The sequence below is a fragment of the Sceloporus undulatus genome, chromosome 9 (genome assembly GCF_019175285.1).
Source record: "Sceloporus undulatus isolate JIND9_A2432 ecotype Alabama chromosome 9, SceUnd_v1.1, whole genome shotgun sequence".
Taxonomy (NCBI): Eukaryota; Metazoa; Chordata; class Lepidosauria; order Squamata; family Phrynosomatidae; genus Sceloporus; species Sceloporus undulatus.
The window spans coordinates 16,937,611-16,956,476 of record NC_056530.1 but is presented as its reverse complement, the minus strand read 5'-3'; the positions used below and the strand labels follow the sequence as shown (position 1 = coordinate 16,956,476).

The 18,866-nt window shown below is 42.4% G+C and overlaps 1 protein-coding gene across 2 annotated transcripts; it reads left to right on the top strand.

The window, feature by feature from the left end:
* Positions 1–346: 346 nt before the first annotated feature.
* On the top strand, positions 347–18,543 carry LOC121915847 (IgGFc-binding protein-like). Of its 2 annotated transcripts, none has more exons than XM_042440417.1 (11): positions 347–496; positions 3,163–3,216; positions 5,281–6,519; positions 8,065–8,696; positions 9,435–9,999; positions 11,505–12,103; positions 13,409–13,976; positions 14,624–14,823; positions 15,993–16,373; positions 17,245–17,531; positions 18,164–18,543. In XM_042440417.1, exons 1-10 carry the CDS (start codon positions 466–468, stop codon positions 17,524–17,526), a joined length of 4,551 nt encoding a protein of 1,516 aa, XP_042296351.1. In that variant the 5' UTR covers positions 347–465; the 3' UTR covers positions 17,527–17,531; positions 18,164–18,543. The 2 variants fall into 2 exon arrangements, with proteins under 2 accessions (XP_042296351.1, XP_042296352.1); XM_042440418.1 differs by having other exon boundaries at positions 17,245–17,535.
* Positions 18,544–18,866: the final 323 nt, after the last annotated feature.

Genomic DNA, 18,866 nt, shown 5'->3' with positions numbered 1-18,866 from the left:
GCACTTTCCAACTGCAAAACACTTGATCTAATGCATCCCTCATCCACTAAGAACCTCACATTTGGAACCTCTTCGAGGGTGCAAGCATTTCAACAGTGCTTCACATTGATGTAACAAGGCCTTGGTTAGGATATCACCTTTTAACAATTGTAGGGTGAGACATGCCATTGCAATTGAGCTTCTTTGACATCAGAGAAACAGTTCTCATGGAACTTGCTAGTTGCTTCATCCGGATACTGTCTGGTAAGGCCAAATCTCTGGGGACAGATCGATTGAACAATCAGAGCAACAGTAAATAGTTTGCTGATCTCCCACCCCTCTGAGAACTCCATCCCATTTGGGGCCTCTCACATTTATCTGCAAATAACCACAGAGCTTCTTGGTCAGTTCTTCATCCTGATAAAAGGAGAAAAACAGCAGAGGAAGGGAAGGAGATGGAGTCAGCAAGCCAGATTCTCCTTTGCCATGCTGAGATTGTTCTATTGTCTGACTGAAGGTGAGAGGATTCTTTGAACTGGGCATTTTCAATATTTGGTCTGTTTTTTAATACCTGTACCCTGCCCTTCTTTCAGGGATGGTTAAGCATAACTTTTAGTCACCCTGTTTTAGTCACTCACAACAACCCGCTAAGTTAAAGGCCAGCGATTGGATCCTGGACACATATCAAGCATCATAAATGAGTGGTGGATATTTGAACAGAGGTGTCTCTACTTCTAGTCTGGTGAGTAGAGTTGGACTATGGTCCAAAACACACTGCACAAATGATCCATCTTGAGACTGCTTTAACTCTCCCGGCTCAGTGCTAGGGAATTGCAGTTCATTGTGGCACCCGAGTTCTCTTGACAGGTAAGCCTATCCCAAGCATTGAGCCAGGGCAGTTAAAGTGGTCTCAAACTGGATTATTTTTGCAGTGTGCTCTGGACCTGAATCGTTTACCATCAGCTGTTCTTACTGAATCTAGCCAGCAAATCGCAGTTCTGGATTGACCAAGGGTCTAACAGCCATTCCCTATCAGTGGCTAATTAGTATGAAAAACTCCAACTAAGAGTGTATCTGCACTGTAGAAATAATGCAGTTTGACACCACTTTAACTGCCGTGGCTCCGTCCTACAGAATCCTGGGATTTATAGTTTTGTGAGCACTACGGAAGTCCCCAATCTGTTCTGCGTCTGTCCCACAGCAGCCAATTTTCAAGAACGATTCTGAACAGTTCTTGAAAATTGGCTGCTGTGGGACGGATGAAGAATGGATCGGGGACTTTCGGTGGCATTGGGGGCATTCTGCCATGTGGTAAGACACGTTCTCCCCCCAATCTGTACCCTTCCATTCTGTTATGTTCCCATGCCACGGAGAGCCACATGATAAGCTTACAAGTGTACAAGGAGGCAACATCCATGTCTTCTCTCCCAGGATTTCATTCCCAGCAGATTCTCTGATTCATTGGCAGGCATGAATGATGCCTTTTAATGTGAACCAGTTATTCTTCAACAAACACACCAGATTGCTACTATCTTCCTCTCCTCCTCTGCACCCTGTGCTTCCTTCTACCACTTCACTCTTCTGTGTGCTTCTTATCAGTCAAAACTCTAGATGTTTATGGTAGAGACTTAAAACACAAATATTTGAAGTGGATTATCTTTTAATACATTTTACTGGCAGAATGTGGACGCTGGGCTGATTTACCCTTCTTTGGCTCATGAGTTCATTATTTGAAAAGGTTATCTAGATTAGAGCCATTTTTCTTTAGTTTTTCATTGGGTTGGATTCTGAAGCAACCCAGTTGATAACCCTCTCCACAGATAGGTTCAGCAAACTGTGACTTTGTTAGTTCTTTATGCCTCAGAGATAGAATGAGATACCACCTCAGGGGGAGCATCGGTCTTTGCATATTCCCCCTTTTGATCATACAACAAATACATCATTCCCAGGGATCCTCAGAAAGCATTGCAACACGTCTACGCACACAGGGATTTTCCTTCACCACCTCATCCATCTCTCTTTGAGAAATTATCAGAATGAGCCATTTGCTGAATGTTTGGCTCACAACTCCCCACTAACTAGGAAATGCCCAGGTTCAAGAGCTGCAGGTGAGAAAAGGTGGGAAGGGGTTGGAGGGGGGAAGGATGTTTGTTATTTCGTAGTTGATTTCTGCAAAGATTAAAAAGTGAATTGTGATGGTGTTGGTCCAACATTTGTCTTATTCATCTACAGTACTGTGTGGGAAGGCAAAAAGGAATTAATACAGGAGTTGAATGTCGTTTGAGTGGAGACCACTCCCCAAAGTGTAAATAGACATTTCTATGTTGACTCTTGTCAAACAGGTTTTATTTAAAGTATCAGCTCTCTTACCATACAAGAATGTAACAAAATCCCCACACTTAAAGCAGAAAGATGGCCACTCCCTTTTTACCATAGGCATTTTTATATAGCAGCTGGATCAAGATGCTTTTGGGTTACTCTGAAGCTTCAGTGTTCATGTGATAGGTAAGGCTATGTCCAGGTCTCTAGTGCTCTTGGAACATCACGAATGAACTCCAACAGTATTTGGTCTCTGCTTTCCTTTCTTTATCTCAGATGAAAGAAACTGCCTTTTGGGATGGACATTGGTTTTCCGTCATGGGATCTTCATAGTTGGAAACCTTTTTCATGATGTTATTAGGCTGCTGTTAAAAAGTGACAGGACTTCTTCAAGAAATTTTCATTGCAAGAAACACTTTGCAGCGCTTGCAAATAACTGCTGCAATGAATAATGCTGGCTGCAGTCTGTTTTTGGTGGATAATATATAATGATGTTCCTTTTGTAAATAATGTTATGGTCAATAATGCTGTTACTGTTTTATTTCCTTGGAACCTTTTGAAACAATTTCAAACCATTTTTTTTTATTTTTAAAAGATTTACCTTAAAAAAAAGGAATTCAAAAGGAATATGGATAACATTGAGGGGTTATTATTTCCCCCCTTGCAATGCTGTCAAATTGTGGTGGTGTGTGGGTGCATGGATGGGGGCTTTGCAAAATGTTATGTAACGAAATCATTTTTAAAAGTAATTTTCTAAGCTCTGCTTTAGAGGTTACCACTGCAAACTATAGGTTTGCAACTATGAGCAAAAATACCAGAAAACTTTTTAAATGTTTTCGTTCCAAATTATTATTATTTTTGCAGTTGTGGCAAAGATGAAGATCCTACACATTTTGGCTGGTTTAATGCTACTGATCGGTGAGTAATCTGGGAGGAAGAGAAAATGTCTCCAATTCCCTCTTTCTTTTTAGGATGGGTATCTAATATCCAGAATTAGAAGAGGAGCTGAAAGATGAGTTTGCCTCTTACCGCGGGGGCCATCTTTAACATTGGGTGCAGGGACCAATTGCTTCAGGAGGCAGATGCAGTAGTTATTTGTCCCAAACTCTTTGGCTGTTCCCTATTTGTTGGAGGACTCAGTTGTTTATGCTACACAGTGTGACTTGTACACCATGAACTCTTCAGACAGAGGGCAGGCTATGCATAAATATTTTATACCTTGGCCTGTATCTAAACAGTGCATGATATAAATATTTTAGACACACACACACACACACACACACACACACACACACACACTCTACCTACCTACCTACCATATATACTTCACTATGGCCTGTTACAGACTGCCAAAATAAAGCTGCTTTGGGTCTCTTTGGAGGTATGCTATTTAAATGATGCATGCATCCTAAGAATCCGGAAGCTGAACCAAAGCTGCACTCCAGTGCTTAGGAATGGAGCGTGGCTTTGGCACGACTTCCAGACTCTTAGGACCTATGCATCATTTAAACAGCATACCTCCAAAGAGACCCGAAGCAGCTTTATTTTGGCAGTCTGTAACAGGCCATAAGTTGAGGGCAGGTTTTGGGGGCAAAATTATGGATTTTGTTATGACCCTTAGATAAGTTAAGGATAAAACTTACTGACATGCAACAAAAGAGCTAAATGATGAAGTAAAGTAAAACAATGCCAAAGAACCTACAAAATTATGGCAGGCCTAACTGTTTTGGCTCACACCAAAGGCTGAATGGAAGAGAGAGTAGAGGGAGGTCAGTGCTTCCAAGACAAATTGCACTCTTGCCTTTGATATGATAGCCCTGTTTAAATATTTGAAGGGATGTCATATTGAGGAGGGAGCAAGCTTGTTTTCTGCTGCTCCAGAGAATAGGACCCAGAACAATGGGTGCAAACTGCAGGAAAAGAGATTCCACCTCAACATTAGGAAGAACTTCCTGACTGTAAGGGCTGTTGACAGTGGAACACACTCCCTCAATGGAGAGTGGTGGAGTCTCCTTCCTTGGAGGTCTTTAAACAGAGGCTGAATGATCATCTGTCAGGTATGCTTTGATTGAGAGTTCCTGCATGGCAGAATGGGGTTGGACTGGATGGCCCTTGTAGTCTCTTCCAACTCTACAGTTCTATGATTCTGTTATTCTGTCACCACTTGCAACAGTTGGGAGTAGATATGTGAGAATGCTGATCACTCATATCTTTGGCGAAGGGGGATGGGGAGGAGAACCATGATAATAAAATCAAAGCTTTCACTTCCTTTATTTTTCTCAGAAGAGGAAGCTGATTCTTCCTCTTCTATTATTTATTTCCTCTCAGTTCTTTATTTCAGTTTCCCTATTGAATGAAATGTCAGAGAAAATGTGTGTACAAAACCTCAGCCACCAGATGGATTTTGTCAGCTTAGTCTACTGCCCATGTATCCCGTTTTGCCTTCCTAGTTTGATTTAACTGTGTATTGATTCCTTCATCTGTAAATATAAATGTCTTTACAATGCTCTTCAGTCCTTCGCAATGTCACAATTATTATCTATGAGATAGCAGATAACAAGGTTTAGCTATTTTTGTTTCTCCCTCTGCATCTTATTGATCCTCTGAGGCTGAGAATGTGACTTGTCCAAAGTCATCCAGTGGGATTCAAACCTTGGTCTCCCAAAATCCAAGTCCAATACACAGATCCCACAATTAACACTTTCATGCTTACTGATTTGCCTTTTGTAATATTATACAAAATTAAGAAAGAGAAATGGAGACAAATGGTGAATGGGGGGGGGCACATGGTGGTCAGATAAGAAACAAATCAGAGCAAGTTGTTTATATAGAGAGGTGCATGATATAAGGGGAGGAACATATACAGTGCTGAAAAAAGGATTCCATCCAAAGTCTGTGATGGTATCTTCTCATATAAATTGTTTCTGTTATTATCTTACCAAGTTTGGCTTCTTTTGATCTTTTCTCTTCTCATCCCTTCAGGTCCTGGCAAAGCAGGATTCCAAGGGAAACAATTCATCACGGCTTTCATGGAAAATTTTGAGACAAGATGGCCCTCCGAGACAAGTTTACAGCTGTTCATCACTGGTTACCACAGTTCCACCACTGTAACTGTGACACTGACCAAAAGTGCCACCCGGAAAAGTTACTCTGTTGAAGAGGGTCAAATGGTACCGGTACAAATCCCAGTGACTGCAGAGATGATAGGCAGTGACACGTTTGATAATTCCGTTCTGATCCAGGCTGAGAAGGACATTTCTGTGGTCTTGTTGGATCGGAAGTTGTTTTCTGTTGCCACCACAACTGTACACCCAGTCCACAAACTTGGCACAGAGTATTATGTCATTACTCCGGCTGGTACCAGATCAACAAGCTACTTAAAAGAATTTGCAGTTATCGCTTGGCAGATTCCAACGAGAGTCAATGTTTATCTGAAAGGGAAAGTCGTCTTTGATGGAAAGACCTATGGAGCAGGAAGCAAACTCACAGTTAACCTTGGTGCTTTCCAGGTTGTCCAGCTGCAAAGCTCAGACGATCTATCGGGAACCAGGATTCAGTCATCAGCACCCGTGGCAGTCCTGAGTGGGCATGTTTGTGTTCAGCAAAACTATTATTGCGACCATGTCTCTGAGCAGCTCCTGCCAGTCTCCAGCTGGGGCACCAGTTTCATTGTTCCTCCTATGTTTTTCCAAGGCAATGCTGATATTGTATATGTGGTTGCATCCCAAACCACACGCATACATTATCAATCGGGGAATCTAAAAAGCTTTCAAGACATGGTGGCTGGGGAAGTAAGCCAGTTTGAAATCCAGTACCCAGAGGCATTTTATGTCTCTGCTAATGCTGGAATCCAGGTCTTTTTGTTCTTCACTGGCATCAAGTCAGGAAATACAGGCTATGATCCATTCCTCATCAACATCTCACCCATAACGTTCTATGGCTTGTCCTACTACATTGATGGAATAGAGAAGTTTGAGAACTATATTGCAATCATAGCCAAAAGTTCTGAAGCCAGTCGCGTTACTAAGGATAAGATGGCTTTTACAGACATTCAATGGAGAGAGATCCCTGGATCACAGTATTCATGGGGGGAACACAAATGGCCCCGCACAAGCAGATCTGTCATCCTAGAGCATCCTGAAATTCCCTTTGGTGTCTTTCTCTTCGGTACCAGAAACTATGAAGGCTTTGGCTTTGCTCCATCACCTTTTGGTGCATTTGGTAATTATTTTCAAGATAGTGGCCCAAAGGCCCAGCTTTCTTACAATTTAATTATCTTGAGTTCTTCACATGATAGGATTTGCAGATCATAATATTCCTTCTCTTTAAAGGGTTTCAGGGCCCTGTTGAGAATGTAGGGACACTGGGCACATAGCTGTAACATCTCAATTGTCCCACATACAATGTCCCAGACTCTGGATTTATCTGAGGTTATGAAATCTGTCCTACTTCTTCCTTTATGGATAATTGATTTGCTAAGATATATTTGTCTGACAATTGCCTCTAAGGGTCAAAATAGACATGCTATTCAGGCACCTGAGGTTTTTCCCCTGAAGTGTTTGTGGACATTATACCCTGAAGTAAACCATTCCCTTTGGGCAGGATTTCTACTAAAATCAATCAAGGAGTTTTCATCTTCATATCGAAAAAGAAAAGAAAGGGGTAAATCCTTGTACACACATCTTTAGCAGGAAAAATAAATTCTACAAATTCTGAAAAATAGATTTTTTTGAATTTAGGTAAATACTCACCTTAATCTATGCTCCATTGTAGTTGACCAAGGGCAGAGCCAAGGAGAAATTGTGGTTCTATGACACTGTGCTTTCAGCTCTGAGATGTATGCAGATTGTGCAACTGAGTTCCTGGCACTTTAAGCTCCTTAGAGTTACAATATATGGAACCCTGCAAGGGAATTCTCTGAACAGGGCCAGGCCAAGACATTTCAGAGTCTGAGGTGAAGAACAGGATAGATGGCTGATATCCTACATTGTAGATGTAAATTTAGATGTGTGTAGTTACGCTGTAGTAAAATATTCAGCAAAAATTTATCATTGTACAACCAGTTGTTTATCTGCCAGTGTGGCTGCAATGGGGAATGCTCAGTGGCCATTACTGCAATCTCATTAAACAACGTGGCACATTTGAAGGCATTGATGGATAGTTACTCAACATCTAAAAATGCAGAATGTTGTGGCTGGAATCCTGTTAGTTATTCCAACTAGAGCAGACTCACATACTCTATTGTTGAGTCAATGCATAGGTAAATACAACTGTCACTGATTTTGCTCTAGACGGGATTAACACTAGTTGAGATGTGAAATGGTTATACCTGGGTTTACATGATGCAACCGTGAACTGAATCTGTCTGTTGCACAACGACCAAAAATGTTCAACTGCATATGTAAGGAACATTGCAATGTAAAGAGTATCAATAGGATTCTGGCCCATGTTTCAGTAGTCGAGTAGATTGGGTGCTAAATCTTACATCCATCCTAGTGGTAGGACAATGTTGCCTAGTGCAGTTGAGAGCAACACACTAGAATGAGGAGAGAGTTAGGGCAGATCATGTAAGATCATGTAAGACACACAGTCTGCTCTCCTGCTCCACACAATCTGCTGCCTAAGGCATCCATCTCATTCTGCTTAATGGCAGGGCTGGGCCTGACAAACTATTGAACAGTGAATTCTGAATTAAGACTGGATGTATATATTTATTTCAGCTTGAGAATTCACCTGACTTTTTTTTTTAATCATTATTTCATTCAGATCTTGTTCCATCCCCTCCTCCAATTCTGGTCCCATTATCCTGCCCTGAGAACAGCCACTATGAGACCTGTGGAACTGCCTGCCCACATACCTGTTTTGACCGCACAGATCTCTCCAAATGCAATCAGCCCTGTGAAGAAAGCTGTCAATGTGATGAGGGCTATGTCCGCAGTGATGAGACATGCGTTCCAGTGTTGAGCTGTAGCTGCATTTACAAAGGCATGATTTACAATCCATTGGAAGAGTTTTGGGGTGATGAAGACTGTCGTACTCGCTGCAAGTGTGAGCCCAAATTAGGCCGGGCTGTGTGCATGAGATCTTCATGTAAGAACAATGAGAAGTGTGTCATGGTCAATGGGGTTCGGGCCTGTCAGGAAGTCACCTACACCACCTGTACCGCATCTGGAGACCCCCATTACACAACCTTTGATGGGAAGAAATTTGATTTCATGGGAACCTGTGTTTATCAGTTGGCAGGGGTCTGCATTGACGATCCCAGACTCACCCCGTTTGTAGTCACAGTGGAAAACAACAACCGAGGAAGCAAAGCTGTGTCCTACACCAAAGAGGTGACTCTGGAGGTCTACAACATGACTATCAGCCTGAGCCAAGAGGATCCACAGAAAGTTCAGGTAAAAATACTGAATCATGGACTGACAAACATGTTGTGAGGCTTTTCAGGTTGACTGCATTGGGCTATTTTGTTTTATTGGGGGAGGTGGAAACAGGGTTTACCCCAATATATTCTTCTGCCTGAGTCATGATGGTGTGTCCCCCACCCCACCTAGAAAGCTGACCAGACTGGCAGTACATGTTTACTCCAGTATTGGCATGAGGACACCATCTTCTACCTTGCTTAATGGGAGCAGATTAACTTACACAAATTGCAGGGCAGCTGCCCTGGAACACACACCTCTGTCCTCCAAAGGAAGGCAATGGTCAATGATCTCCCCATTTACTTCAAGGATGGGAAAAGTACATTTCCCAATATTCTACACCATTGGATATACTGGCTTGAGATGATGAGAGTTTCTGTCCAAAACATCCAGAGGACTGCATTTTACCCACCTGATTTGCCTAATGGTAGGGCTGGCCCTGTTTGTAAAACATGAAGTGGAATATGAGGACCAGCAAGTGTGCGGTAGAAAATTTTGGAAGAGAAACAGCCAAATGCTTCCTGAACTCTATGTAATGGAGATGCTTTATTTTCCCAAACTAGTTCATTGCTGACCATGCCACAAGACATAATCTTTCTAGTTTAGGCCATCAGAAATGAATTGGTGCTATGGGGCAATACATACATTTCTCATTGGTTCTGTAGCAAACATGTCCTTAAAAAGCCTTGATCGTATTTCCTATGTGTTTTCCAGGTCAACGGAGTCTCTGTGAACCTACCATTCTCCTATGAGAATAAACTGAAGATCTACATCAGTGGGGTCCATGGCTTCATTAAAACAGACTTTGATCTGAGAGTCAGTTTTGACTGGTACAGCTATGCCAGAGTCATAATTCCCAACACTTATGCCAATGCTGTCTGTGGACTCTGTGGCAATGCCAATCAAAATCCCAGTGATGATTTCACCATGAAGGCTGGAACTCAAACAACAAGTGTAATCCAATTTGCAGACAGCTGGAAGTTGAAAGGGTCCCCACAGTGCTCAGAGGGATGTTCCAATAACTGTCCAGTGTGCAGCGAAGAAGAAAAACAAAATTACCAGGGTGAACATTACTGTGGACTCCTCATCAGAAAGGATGGACCATTCAAGAGATGTCATGCTGCCATTGATCCGACATACTACTTTAAGGACTGTGTCTTTGATACCTGCCTATATAAAGGTCTCCACAGTGTTTTCTGTAGTGCCATCAATGCTTACATGATAGATTGCCAAATGCAGGGCATCCAGATTGGCGAGTGGAGAGCAGCGTCCTCATGCAGTAAGTATTACTTTCAAAATTTGGGTCTACTGAAATACTGGGCTGCCGTTTAATCACCTACTTAAAATTTGAGACTTCCACTGTCATTCATAATATATGAAGTTGTTTGTACTACATGGATTGTTGTTTCTCTTATGATACAGGAATGAGACCTAAGGTCTGTAATATGTCATCAGTATTAATGTCATAAGTGTGTGTGCCTTAGGTAGCCTGTCGACTTATGGTGACCCCATGAACTTCACAGTCAAGGAATCCTCAGAGGTTGTTTTGCCAGTTCCTTCTTCTGAAATAAAATAATAATAATAATAATTTATTATTATTATTATTATTATTATTATTATTATTATTATTATTTACACCCCGCTCTTGATATCCTCTGTAGTTTGGTTCCAGGTCCCTCCATGGATGACAAAATCTGTGGATGCTCAAGTCCTATTAAAAACAATGGCAAAGCAAAATGGTATCTCTTATATAAAATAGCAAAATCAAGGTTCGCTATTTGGAATTTATACTTTGTTTGAATTTTGTATTTTCAAGTCATGGACGCTTGAATCCATGGAGAAAAAATCTGTGGATAAGGAGGGCCGACTGTAGTATAAGTGACCTGGGTCACATTCTCAGCCTCAGAAGATGGCAATGGCCCACCACCTATTACCAAATGGAGGAGAGAGTGTATCTGGATGATCCCTGGGGGTTTCTTCCAGTTGTAGGATTCTAGGATTCTGTGTATTCCTGTCTGGCAGAAGGAGGTTGGACTGGATGGCCTTTGGAGTTTGTTCATCTTCTTTATTTCCCATGGTCTGTGAATTAGTGTAGAGACATCTAAGATCATGGGGCATCCCCACTAGCTGCCTATGTAAAGTTTTCTCCTCTCCTACTGTTGTGTCCTTGCACTATTTGCCCTGTTCTCTCTATAGTATAACAGTTATCTCCAACCCTTGATGAACTCCTGCCCTCCAGAATACTGTCTCCTTCCCCCACATAACTTAGTTTAAAGCCCTCCCGATCAATTTTTTTCAAACTGTTGGCAAAAATATTCCTGCCAAGTGCCAACTGGTGTGTGTTGCAACCCATTCCTTGCTAGAAGTCCTCCCTCCTGCTCTCAGTTCTACAAGCCCAGGAGATTGAGGTGAGTGGCACATGAGGTTAGCATGTTTAAAAACCCACCTCAAGTTTCAGGAGAGGATGATCTCTCATGTGAATTCTGAACTCCTGTGAGATTCAAATCTTCCAGGAGCCTGAAGTCGTTGCAAGACACCTTCCTCTTGCAAGACTTGAGGTAGGCTTGATGTAAACCAGCCAATACTGGCCTGGCCTATCAATGGAGAGGGCTGTACCATATTTCTGTGAAAAACCTGGCTAGGGCCGGGGTGGTAGGAACAGACAAATCCCACCACCACCTCTGAGGCCGCTAGTCTACTCTCAGAAGTCCTGGCAAGAACAGCATGTATTCTGTGTTCCATTGCAATGATCAGTAAAATATTCTCTTGATTCTTTTTCCCCAGACCTTTCCTGTCCTTCTAATTCCCACTACAAACTCTGTGGACCTGCCTGCCCTGCCACATGCCACCACCACTTTACTGGTAGAAGATGTGATGCTCCATGTACTGAAGGATGCTTCTGTGATACTGGATTTGTCCTTAGTGGGGATGAATGTGTCCCTCTTGCAGAATGTGGCTGTGTACACCAGGGCAGGTATTACAAGAATGGAGAGGAGTTCTATCCATATGCCTCTTGCCAGGAGAAATGCCAGTGCAAGGACTACGGTGTTGTTGACTGTTGGCAGTTCTCCTGTGGAGTTCAGGAGGAGTGCAAGGTTGAGAACAACATCCAGGATTGCTATCCTGTGGGATACGGAACAACAACAACATATGGAGGCCTTCATTACATTTCTTTTGATGGACGAAGTTTTGGGTTCCGTGGCTCCGGCACGTTTGTCTTGTGCCAAATCTTTAGCAAGGAGGATCCTCATTTAGTGAAGTTCTCTGTGTTGGTGGAGTATGAACAACTTGAAGCTGGTTCTTCAACTCTGTTAAAGTCTGTTGTGATCTACATTAATGGAAAAACTATTGTCTTGGAGAGAAACATGAAGTGGAAAGCTATGGTAAGTCAGGTTGGATGAATGTTCCAAATTTATTTTTATTCATGTTCTTATTTTTCCAGCATTACATTGGAAACAACAACAACTTGTGTCTTTGTAAGTGCATTGCCTCTGTGGGAATTAGAACTGGGCAGTTCTATAACATACATGTCCAGTAAAGGGCTGCTATTACATTATTAAGTAGCAGAGCCAACAATGTGATTGATGCACAACAGGACTGATGCTCAACAGGACAGGAGTGTGGTGGAGTCTCCTTCCATGGAGATCTTTAAACAGAGGCTGGTTGGCCATCTGCCAGGGTGCTTTGATTGTGATTTCCTGCATGGCAGAGGGTTGGACTGGATGGCCCTTGTGGTCTCTTCCAACTCTAGGATTCTAGGACCAATGCACAATGGGACAAATGCACAACAGGGTTGATGATGCATCAGTCCCACTGTGCATCAGAACCCCAACTAGATAGTGGCCATGCACATCAAGGCCCTGTCTGCATCCTTTTAGTGGGGTGTCTAGATGACCCACAGCCCAAACCCTGGCTCAGGTGTGAACAGTTTCTGTCCTTCGCTGGCTTAAGGTAGGTACCTCCCCATCCTGCTCCTCTATGTCTCCCAGGCCTGGAATCTCTGCTGGAGGGAGGCTGGGCTACTGAGTCACAGGCTTTGCTGGAGCTGGCAAAGCAGAGCTGGGGCCTGGCTTAGCCTCAGGTTCCACCTGCACCTGAGGCACAAGCTCAGCCTCCTCCTCTGAGTCCTCTGAGTCCTCAGTCTGGCTGGCCATGACAACCGGAAAAAAACATGTGGCATGTAGATAGATAGATAGACAGACTGACAAACAGATGCCTCTGCCACCTACAGGCTTATGGAGAATTGGAATCTAGCCCATTATTTATTATTATTTGGCCTCTGAGAATGGGCAAAAAGACCACCATCTTCCCAGTTTGCCATTTTTAAAAAATAATTTTATGCACAAGAACATTATATCATGCAAAACATTGTTTCTGTGTGCAAAAATATTGTATTCTGCAGAAAACATAAGGTTTCTGCAAAACGCTGGATACTGTGGAATATACATGTTTTACACACACACACACACACACACACACACACACACACACAGAGGTTTGGAACAAAACTCTCCAAATGTGAAAAATCAGTGAAAATGTACTCAATCCCTTATAATCTAATCTATCAGAGAGAAAAATTTCTGAACTTTTCATCCTCACTTGCCAAAATCAAATAAACAAACATTACACTTTTAGTGAGGAAAACTAATTTCTCATGGACATTATTGTTTTTGTTATTGTTTGTTTAGGTGAATGGAGTGTTTCACAGTTTGCCACTGAATATAGAGAACAACAAACTCTGGATCACCCAAGAGGGAAGCAATATCCTTGTCCAGTCATCCAGTGGATTCACCGTCTTTTATGACACTGCCTCCCACGTCCGTGTTTCTGTTCCCATCACCTACCAGGGACAGGTGCGTGGGCTGGGTGGCAACTTCAATGGTGATGAGAGTGATGATTTCATGTTGCCCAATGGAACTATCACACAAAATGTGGTTGACTTTGGGGCATCCTGGAACATCCCTGTGGCTGGTGTCAGTTGCTCTGATGGCTGTATTAAGGAAAGGCTTAACACTGAACCAGATGACACATCAATATATGAAGATGAGACTTCTTGTGGCATGATCAAGTCCGAGTTAGGACCCTTTGCAGACTGCCACTCACTTGTGAGCTCTGAAGAGTACTTTGAAAACTGCCTGCATGACATGTCGGCAGCTGGGGCCCAACAATACCTCTGCCAAAGCCTTCAAGTCTACATGGCTGCATGTCAGGCAGCTGGAGCTGAGATTGGAGCATGGAGGACAGACTCCTTCTGTCGTAAGTTGGCAATGTGGGGTTCTTTTTTTTCTCATAGTGAATGCCCTTAAAGCTTAATTGCCAGATTTTGCTACTCCTTGAGTTCTATCAATCAATAGCAATAGCAAGTACATTTCTTATCAGTGAACTAATCACTCCCTAAGCAGTTTACAATCTGTAAGCCAATTGCCTCCAACAAGCTGGGTACTCATTTTAGTGGAGGATGCAAGGCTGGGTGGACTTTAAAGCCCCTGGGATTGAACTCACAACCTTGTGGCTGCAGTACAGGCACTTAACCAGTGCGCCACCAGGGCTCCTATCTATCAATCAGTGTACAAAAGTGTGGTCACGGCAGAAGTCATGGCCATCACAGTTCAACATCTATGCACATCCTGAAGGGATAGCAGCAGTGCGTGTGCATGTGTGTGTGTGTGTGTGTGTGTGAGTGTATGCACACCTTTAAATCATTTTCAACTTAGGGTGACCCTAAGGCAAACCTATCACAAGGTTTACTTGGCAAGATTTGTTCAAGTGGAGTTTGGCATTGCCTTTCTTTGAGGCCTAAGGAATCATGGAAGGGTCTGGCATGTTGTGACATTTTATTCTATCTAGCACTGGTGACACAAGGAAAATACTTGTTGAACACTTTCTGTTTCCTCTGTCTGTAGCCATCACCTGCCCAAATGACAACCATTATGGGACCTGCACTTCCCTTTGTGATTTCAGCTGTGCCAGCTTGTATACTCCACTCCAGTGCACAAGGCAATGTTTTGAAGGCTGCCAGTGCAATGAAGGTTATGTGTTTGATGGGGATGCTTGTGTGCCTATAGACAAGTGTGGCTGTGTGCATGATGGATTCTACCTCAAGGTAAGTCAATTAAATCCTATGGTTAGTCGTGATTAAAGTAGACGCACTGGATCAACTTGTGGACTTACCATTCAGCATTTGATTCAATGAGTCTACTTTAGTTGGGGGTAACCAACAGGAATCTGTGTCCCAGCCATGAAATTTTCCACTCCTGTTTTAGAGAAGGGACAGCTTGGCTAATAGAGTTTCATAGAGACCTTATGGAAAAGTGAATGCTGGAATTAAGGACAGATACAGTGTCCCAGATCCTGTTCAACAATTGTGTAGCATAAATGTATGCCACTGGAGTTATTCCATGGCAGAATTGCACAATTAGGCAAGCAATTGTATAACAGGCGGCATTGCCTTGTGCTCACCTATCAACAATGGTTACTCCATTACACAACCCCAGTGCTAAACCTATTTAAAGCACTTCTTTCAGATCTGCTGAATTCCCCACGTCTTTTGCAATGAATAGATTCAGTGCTAGTGTGAATGAACAGTGGATATGAATCAGTTCCCTGTGGCACAGTCAGCCCTGTGACGCGACTCCATATTGAGTCTATCCATTGATGAATGTGAACCCAAAGTAGATTAAACTGAAACGGATAGGTTTGATTAACGCTTGAATAGTGTGAACATCTATTCGGCACTAAATAGCCTCATCAATTTGATGCAAGAAACGGTATATTTTGTAGTGGGAATGAGGCCCTTCCCACTGGTTCTCCTTGATGAAGCCATCTAAAGAAATATCTATAGATATGAACCCATTGGTAGGCCTATTTCCTTCCTTTTAATATTCAAGCGATCCACTTCTATAGAAAGTTCAGTCTACAACTCCAGAAATTTCTGAGAACTACCATGGATATATTTATATACAATAGAAACGGTTTAACTTTTAAGAAATGATGTTTTATGTATGTTTTATGCATTGTCTCTATATCACATACACAGTAGCTCTGGAAGAATGCTAGTTGGTGATAAGGCCAAAAGCTTTTGGCTTTTTAAGAAATAAAAGCTTTTGACCATCATACAGCATGTGCGACTATGTCTCCTCCTATATTCCCACTATAAATGAATGGCAACATGCAAAACATTTCAATAAAACAGCAGAAGAAAGCATTCTTTGACTATTCCTGATCTTTTGCAATTGTCCTAATGGTTTTCTTTACTTGGGGATTCCCCCACAGGCAAAAGAGAGCATCTTCTCAAAGAACTGCACAGAAAAATACACCTGCAGTGCCCCAGGCCAAGTCACCTATGAGGAAACTACCTGCCAGCCTGATGAGATCTGCACACTTAGTAATGGCATATTGGGCTGTGGGCCTAGAGAAGGCCAGTGCAAAGTCACACCAGAAGCCATGTTCACGTCCTTTGACGGAGCCTCGGGAAAATACTTCAGCAGTGGGGTTTATGACCTGGCCTCTGTTTGTGATGAAAATGCCGCCTCCTGGTTCAGAGTGCTAGTGAACATTGGAAAGGATGTGGAGGATGCCTTGGCAGTTGGGAAGGCTGTTTACTTTTATTTCTGGGATGCCTCAATCACTCTGAAGACCAATGGCAAGATATGGGTAAGAATACCAAGTGCTGAAGACTATATTTCAGAGGAAGGGCGTAGCAAAACCAGTTGAGTATTCCTTGCCTTAAAAAATCCTGTGACATTCATGGGGTTGCTGTAAGTCGACAGGCGCCTTGAAGGCACATACACACAAGTGGAGGCCAGGAAGAAGTAAAGTTCTTAATTGGTAAGATTTATCATGCATCCTTTAAATCCTCTTTTTAAGGACACAGTTCATCCAGAAGACACTTCAAGCTTTTATTTCAGTACATGACCCAGGACAGTCAAAGAAAACTTGGTAATTTTCAGATATTGCTGGACAACAGTACCAAGTAGGCCCAGCCAGCATGGCAATGATCACTCATTATTGCAGTTGTACTCCAAAACATATAGCAAGTAGCAATAGCAAGTACTGTACATTTCTATACAGCTTAACAGTGAACTAGCACTCCCTAAGCAGTTTACAATGTGCAAGCCAATTGCCCTCAGCAAGCTGGGTAATCATTTTACCAACCTATGAAAGGATGAAAAACTGAGTGGACCTTGGAGCCTTCCTCTAGGATCAAACTTACAATGCTGTGGCTGTAGTACCAGCATTTAAATACTGCGCCACCAGGGCTTGCATGCATGGTACAAGTAATTCTCAGCACATGTCTGCAACGCTACATCTCATGTCATCACCGCTTTTTGCAGCTTCTTTTTGCTGCGCGGAGGAGTCGCACGGTTTGGCTGCTGAGGCTCCTCCGTGCAGCAAATAAGGGCGCTTTACAGACCAAAAGGGCGGTCTGTAAAGCACCCCAGTTAATTAGAATCTCAGGGCACAACTTCTTGGTCTTCTCTCAAAAGAGCATCTCATGCTTGCAATTTAACTTTGTTTGTTCCAGGTAAATGGGCGCCCTGTGAAGTTACCATACAAAGTCTCCAAAACTGTAACTGTGAGCCAGGTTCATGATGGGATCCTGGTTGACCAAGCCTCCCAGGTTCAGGTTCATCTTCGTTCTGATGGGGAGGTGACAGTGAAAGTCAAAGCGACCTTTGCTGGGAAGCTGTGTGCCCCATGTGGAAACTTCAATGGGGATCGTTCTGATGACCTGAAGCTGCCCAGTGGAAAGTCTGAAATGAATATTGCTGAGGTCCTCCATGCTTGGAGGTCCAAAGATTACTGATACTAGTAAGTTGCTTTATGGAAATCTAACTACACATCAGTTTATTTTTAAAATCTTATGTGATACTGAGCTTTCAAGGTAAAAGTAAAGGTAAATGTATTCCCATTTGACGAGGTTGTCAAGTCGTGTCCAACTGTAGGGAGCAGTGCTAATCTCCATTACTAAGCCAAATAGCCAGCATTGTCAAAGAAGACTCCATGGTCATGTGGCCAGCATGACTGCATGGAACACTAATCTATCTCTGAGCCTTAACTAATGATCCAAACTACATCATTGATGGTAGAATTCACAGACATAGCAATAGTAGTGTGGAAAAATAGTATCTAAAGGGATCTGTAGCACCTAGACTGCCGCTTTGTCCTAAGACACAACTACCTCACTTTTGGTAATAACATATACTTTCAAGTTAATGGTACTGCCATGGGCACACACATGGCACCACAATATGCCAGCATTTTCATGGCAGAGGCTGGATGATCATCTGCTGAGGGTGCTTGGATTGTGTATCTCTGCCTGATAGGGGGTTGGATTGGATGGTCCTTACGGTCTCTTCTAACTCTATGATTCTATGTTTCTATGAACGTATTTTCCAAAATGGGGAAATAATCCTCTCACCTCTTCTTCTTCTTCTTCCCAGTAACTCTTGAGGAAATCTACCAACATATGGGTTGAAATGCGAAATTCTCGGAGTATTAACTGATAAGTCATCCAATGGCATTTCCCTGCCACAGTGCACCATCTCTGCAACTTTCTGTCTCTTCAAGTGCAGCACTGTCTCCCCAATCCAATGTAATAAAAAGACAAGATTAACCTCCGAAATAAGATGTCCAAAAGCGTTGCAGATTACCTGAGTAGAACTTTTTATTGTTGTTTTTCAGATATACCAGGGAACTTCAGTTACTATGCTTGATCTTCAGCAAAAAATAACCCAATACTGCTAATGTACATAAGAAGCAATAATGGCTACTTGGATATAGGACTGTGTCACTCAGTTAAATAAAGCTTGTTTGATCATGATTTTCAGTCTATTCACTCAATCAGTATTAATGATGTTGGTTTTTATTCCATAATAATTTATTATGTATAAATTCATTGCTTTTTATTATGTGATTTATTATTGTGTGCCAAAATGTACTACCAGTAAGAATAAGTCTGAAGAGAAATGCTTGATTCCTACATGATAACAGTAAAAAAGAGAGAGAAAAAGAAAGAGAGACAGACAGAGAGAAAAAAATGCTAAATAGAAATCTTTATACAATAAAACAAGAATAATAAAGGGAATTAAGGAAACATATTCAGGAGTAGCCATGTTGACCATACAGCAAAATACAGTGGTACCC